General features: G+C 50.3%; 3 protein-coding genes across 3 annotated transcripts in view; 1 reads left to right on the top strand and 2 right to left on the bottom strand.

Annotated features, from left to right (window-relative positions):
* Window positions 1-556, top strand: part of LOC113210936 (uncharacterized) — a 7,702-nt gene extending 7,146 nt beyond the window's left edge. Inside the window, exon 4 of the mRNA XM_026429134.2 lies at window positions 481-556. Coding sequence (XP_026284919.2) covers window positions 481-556 — 76 coding nt within the window. The remainder of the gene's footprint in view (window positions 1-480) is intronic.
* Window positions 557-1,069: 513 nt separating this feature from the next.
* On the bottom strand, window positions 1,070-2,828 carry LOC113210929 (structure-specific endonuclease subunit slx1). Its single transcript, XM_026429127.2, has 5 exons — window positions 2,501-2,828; window positions 2,209-2,417; window positions 2,040-2,091; window positions 1,746-1,931; window positions 1,070-1,666 (listed from the first exon to the last, which is right to left on the bottom strand). The coding sequence occupies exons 2-5, from the start codon at window positions 2,403-2,405 to the stop codon at window positions 1,271-1,273; spliced, it is 831 nt and encodes a 276-aa protein (XP_026284912.2). The 5' UTR covers window positions 2,406-2,417; window positions 2,501-2,828; the 3' UTR covers window positions 1,070-1,270.
* A 148-nt stretch (window positions 2,829-2,976) lies between these two features.
* LOC113210959 (snake venom 5'-nucleotidase-like) overlaps window positions 2,977-5,043 on the bottom strand; it is a 20,694-nt gene continuing 18,627 nt past the window's right edge. The window contains 1 exon segment of the mRNA XM_026429170.2: window positions 2,977-3,218. Coding sequence (XP_026284955.2) covers window positions 3,022-3,218 — 197 coding nt within the window. The 3' untranslated portion in view covers window positions 2,977-3,021.

Below are 5,043 nucleotides of genomic sequence, written 5' to 3'. Positions count from 1 at the left end.
CCTAACCTAACCCCCGCGCGCCCAAGGGGCTCTTTTAGTGGCCATTTTCAGTGTTTCGGGCCGGGAGCCGACCCGGGCTGCAGCGCGTCGAGGAGGTGGACATGGCCCGACCTGCACGCGTGCAATACGGGAGACCAAGACTCGTAAAGTAGGACGAGTAGGACCGAGTTCTGAACCCTCCGCTGACAAGCGGTGCCGACAGCCGAGTGGCGAGCGCTCTGGGGTGTGGGGTCCGGAAACCGTCGGTCCAGGGATCGAATCCTAGCCGTAGAACTTTTTTTTCTCTTTCCGTTGACCATATCTGCGGGATTCAGCGAGAGGAAAAAAGTACCGCGGATGGGATTCGATCCCTGAGCCGACGGTTTCCGCACCACATCCCAGCACGCTCGCCACTCAGCTGTCGGCTGATAGTGTGGACGGAATCGTCAGAACTTGGTCCTGCTTTACAAGTCCTTGTCTCCGGTATTTGCACGCGTTCAGATCGGGTCAAGTCCACCTCCTCGACGCGCTGCAGCCCGGTCGAATTATGGCCAAAAACACGAAACAAGTCACATAAATGGACCTAACCTAACCCCCGCGCGCCCGGGGGGGCTCTTTTAGTGGCCATTTTCCGTGTTTCGGGCCGGGAGCCGACCCGGGCTGCAGAGCGTCGAGGAGGTGGACATGGCCCGACCTGCACGCGTGCAATACGGGAGACCAAGACTCGTTAAGCAGGACCGAGTTCTGAACCTTCCGCTGACAAGTGGAGCCGACAGCCGAGTGGCGAGCGCTGTGGGGTGTGGGGTCCGGAAACCGTCGGTCCAGGGATCGAATCCCAGCCGTAGAGCTTTTTTTTTCTCTTTCCGTTGACAATGTCTGCGGGATTCAGCGAGAGGAAAAAAGTACCGCGGATGGGATTCGATCCCTGAGCAGACGGTTTCCGCACCACACCTCAGCACGCTCGCCACTCAGCTGTCGGCTGCTAGTGTGGACGGAAACGTCAGAACTCGGTCCTGCTTTACAAGTCCCGCTTTGCTTCTTTTTTTTTCTTTTTTTTTTCACTTGATTTCGGGCGATATTGATATTGTGATTTGGTATGATAGCATCTTTTATTTGATAAATTTACAAATTAACACAAATAAAAATAAAATGATATTAATAAGGACTGATAAGAATGTAAAGGTTCTTAAAAAGCATAAGTACATGTAATATGACTAGAGTACAAAATATAAAGTACAATTCATGTTCACCATTCCGAACATTAAAAGCTTACATTTATAATATTTATTATTTAGTTCACTTCAATTTCATAATCAGATAAACTACAGATGTCTTCTTGCTCCCCTAAATTCTCGTAGCATCCCTTCTTTTTCCGAACTAAGTCCCCCCATAATATGTTAATATCACACCCAGGGCAAGAACCTGAAATAGGAACAAGATGATCTTGGTCATCTGTTAGAAATGTTTTGGCTAAACATATGGCATGTGCCTTCATAGAACAGGATTGTGACAAACATTTCATAATTTCATCTTTGGCACATGGCATTTTACATATTTCGCATAAGATGACCGGCAAGTCCTGTAATTCTTCTTTATTAGACTCAATATTCTTGTCTTTCGGTGGTATTTTTTTGCTGACAACAGGTCCGTAGCAGATAGCCATATGCAAAGGAGGAGTACTGGTTGACTAAAAGATTTGAAAATGAAAACATTAGATAAAATATTTATATTTACAAAAAATAAATGAAAAAAGCCATGAGACATACCGGAAACTGCCTTGCATATTCTGGTAGGAGCCATCGTATGGTTAGGGGAAGTCTGCACCAAGGACCAACACACAACATCTCAGAGAGCACACGTAAGGCATAATCATATGCTGGCTCTTTTGACTTTTTAGCACAGACATGCTTGAGTCGGCGAGAGCGCTGTGGATGTTGCCAAGCCCATTCAAACTAATTTCATAAAAAGAACAGAAGATGAAAGCACTTTGAATTGAGAAAATTAACTATAAAATTTATCATCAACTTGATTTGTAGACAAGGGAATCGAACATAACTTACTCGTAATGCAGATATTTCATTAGGAAAGCCATGAACAGTCAAGACCATGTTCCTGATGGCAAAAAATAAAACAATATGCTCGATGAAATCTTTGTAGAAAAATAGACAGTAATATGACAGTGTTCTAATAAATGAGCATAGAAAGGCCAGACAGATAACTTTCACGTACCAGGGACCTTTATTATGAGTTCGCCATGCTCCACCCTTTTCTTTACCGAGATTGTGTTGCTCAATGCGTCTATTTGGGTCAACTGTGAATCCAATGTATGTCCGACCCTTAAACCGCGGATTTACACAGAAAAGCAAGTAAACGCCATAAAATGATTCAACAATGTCCCCTGTAAGAGTCTTGGCTTTCCTAACCATTGTATGCCTAACCTAAATGTCAAACAAAACTAAATGTCAATACAGCCGAAAGAGAAAATCTAGATAAAATTCACAAAAGCATGGTCTATGACTACCTTTTAACAAGATTATGCAATTAAACAGAGGGGACAATCCTTTTTTTACATTAAAACGTACACATTCAAGTTTCTAATTCAAAAACTCAAAAACTCAAAATAAACATAAACACGTCGACTGTCTGCTGTTGACAAAGTACCAACACCCACACAATGAAATTGCTCAAAGAAACAGTACCATGGTTAACGAGACCGATGATATTTAACTTATTTGGTATTTAACCATTAATAAAAAACAAAGTCATAAATTTTGAAACCTTGTGTTAGTGTTACAGTGTAAGTTTCCATTATAATAACCATACTATTTTAAACCCATATGTTGTGTCACCTTGCTGCTTGAGTTCGCGCGTAAATGCACGACGTTTCAAAACAAGCGTAAGATATCGCATGTCTCTTAGTTAACTCTTCGGGTCTTGTCTTTCACGGGTGGCTGACACCAGGCAGACGCTTCGAAAGCAAGAAAAAAAATGCCGTAAAATGTTTATAATACAAAATTTAATACCATAAACACTAATTAAATACTACCATAATCTTACAGACATAAATGATACTAAAATTGCTAAAGCAAGACATTCAAAAGGTGTTTTGTCGCCGTGTATCGCCAGTGCACCGCTTGCCGTCCTCCTGGGCGCGAACTTTATCCTTCCTTCGAGGCCAGGGTACACCACGGACTGGACGCGGATGTATTCCGCCATGGCGGTGTACGGCGTGATGTCCGCTGCAACAAAATAATACAAACGTGGTCAGTTTCATAAAGAGCCAATGTTGGCAGCATCCCCAGGCGGCGGCGGGTCGCGCTCGGGGGTGGGTTGCTCCTCCTCCTCCTTGATGTGGGAGAGGTCGCCCCGACGACGCGCTAAAGTAAGACAGCCCCGCCCGCGACCTGAGCGGACAGCTGTCACGGATTTATAAGGCACGGTACGCGCCCCCTTGGTTTGGCCTTGGAGTCGCCACAAAGTACTTTGAGGGAGTCGTGGCCCCGCGGGCGCGGCGGCGGCGGAGGGCGCGGGCGGGGGGCTGGCTGACGGGGACGACCCCTCCGCGGATACCCTCGGCGGCGGCGACCCCTCCAAGGACCCTCGCTCGTGGGGTTGGCCGTGTGGGGGTGACCCTCGCCCTTCCTGCAGACTCGCCCTGTAGTATGGCCACTCGCGCGGACGATTTTTTTTAAAAGTCCAAGTCCAGTCCGTCCGGAGATGAGTTCTAAACCCGCGAGGGGGCGGAGTGTGCTCTCGCTGGCTGGTGTCCCGCCGCTCTAGGGATCAAGCCCAACAGGTCGGTACAAGAGCAGCCCCCTCCCTCCTCCACCTCCCCCTCCCGCCTCTCTCTGCCTCAAATGCCCCGAGACACGGCGCTATATTCTCTGCTGCCGCCGCCGCCGCCGCCTTCTTACCCCCTGGTGACACCCGTCAGCAGCTCCCATTCCACTTGATAGCCAACACCCCCGCTCCTCTCCCCCCCCCCTCTGCTACCCCTCCCTGGGCCCCTGGGGCCGTCGGGCAGTCGCTCTCGCAAAAGGAGACAAGCGCACGCAATGAGGGAAGCGCCAAGCGGGTGCCATCACTGGAAAAAACAAAGGTGGTTACGTCGCACCTTTAAAAGGTGCCAGAGTTTTAGTGCCTTAACAAGGCCATTGAAACTGCTGAAGGCACCTATTTCTAGCATCTTTACGACGGTTGTTTCGTGCTCTTACAGGTGGACTTGGCAAGCACTTTGGTTTATCCATCAATACCTAGGCATCCGGGCGGCAAGGGCCCCAGACGCCGAGTACACCCAGGCTCGCAATAACGACGTGGCACTTTTCTCCTTCGCACCCCGTGCACCAACTCCCCGGGCGGTTTGAAGGGTTACACGCCACAGCAGGCAACAACATGAACATGAGTTCGGGGCGAACCCTGGTGGGGTGAGGACGTGCCCTCTTGCCGCAGCCGCACGGAGCGGCCCGGCGGGGCCCGAGGGGTCGGCCCCCGCCGGGGCGCGCCGGGAGGCTGCGCTGAGCAGGAGCCCCAGCCGGGGCTGGCCAAGGACCAAAATAGTGCGAAACAAGTGCAAATAGTGCATCGTAGTGCAGTGTAGTGCATAGTAGTGAAGTGTAGTGCATAGTAGTGAAATGTAGTGCGTCCGTAGTGCCGTGTAGTGCTTGGTTCTGTGTCCCTTGGTGTAGCGTGCTGTTGCTCAATGCTTGTAGTGCTCCGTAGCCCAGTGTAGTGCTTTGTAGTGATGTAGTGAAAGTGCAACGATCAGTGCAATGCGTAGTGCAACCCGACCTAGAGTGGCGCGCCAGGAGGCCGCGCTACCCTCGAGTAGCGAGTACCAACCCGCTTGGCATTCCCTCTCGCACCACCAAGGCCCGGCGGGTGCTCCCCCGCCACGCCCGCACCGGGCTGGGCAGAGCAATCATCAGCGCAAGTAGCTGGTCCGGCGACGGCGTGCGCCAGGCCTGGGAGCCCTACGAGTACCGAGTACCAGCGTTTGGCATTCCCTCCCGGGTAGCGTCCCCACGCCAAGCCAAGCGACGCCTGCCACCACCGCCTCCACCCCGC

The sequence above is a fragment of the Frankliniella occidentalis genome, unplaced genomic scaffold, assembly GCF_000697945.3.
Source record: "Frankliniella occidentalis isolate FOCC.00 unplaced genomic scaffold, Focc_3.1 Scaffold53, whole genome shotgun sequence".
NCBI classification, from domain to species: domain Eukaryota; kingdom Metazoa; phylum Arthropoda; class Insecta; order Thysanoptera; family Thripidae; genus Frankliniella; species Frankliniella occidentalis.
Note: the sequence above shows the minus strand (reverse complement) of the source record. Positions and strands in the feature narration are given on the sequence as shown.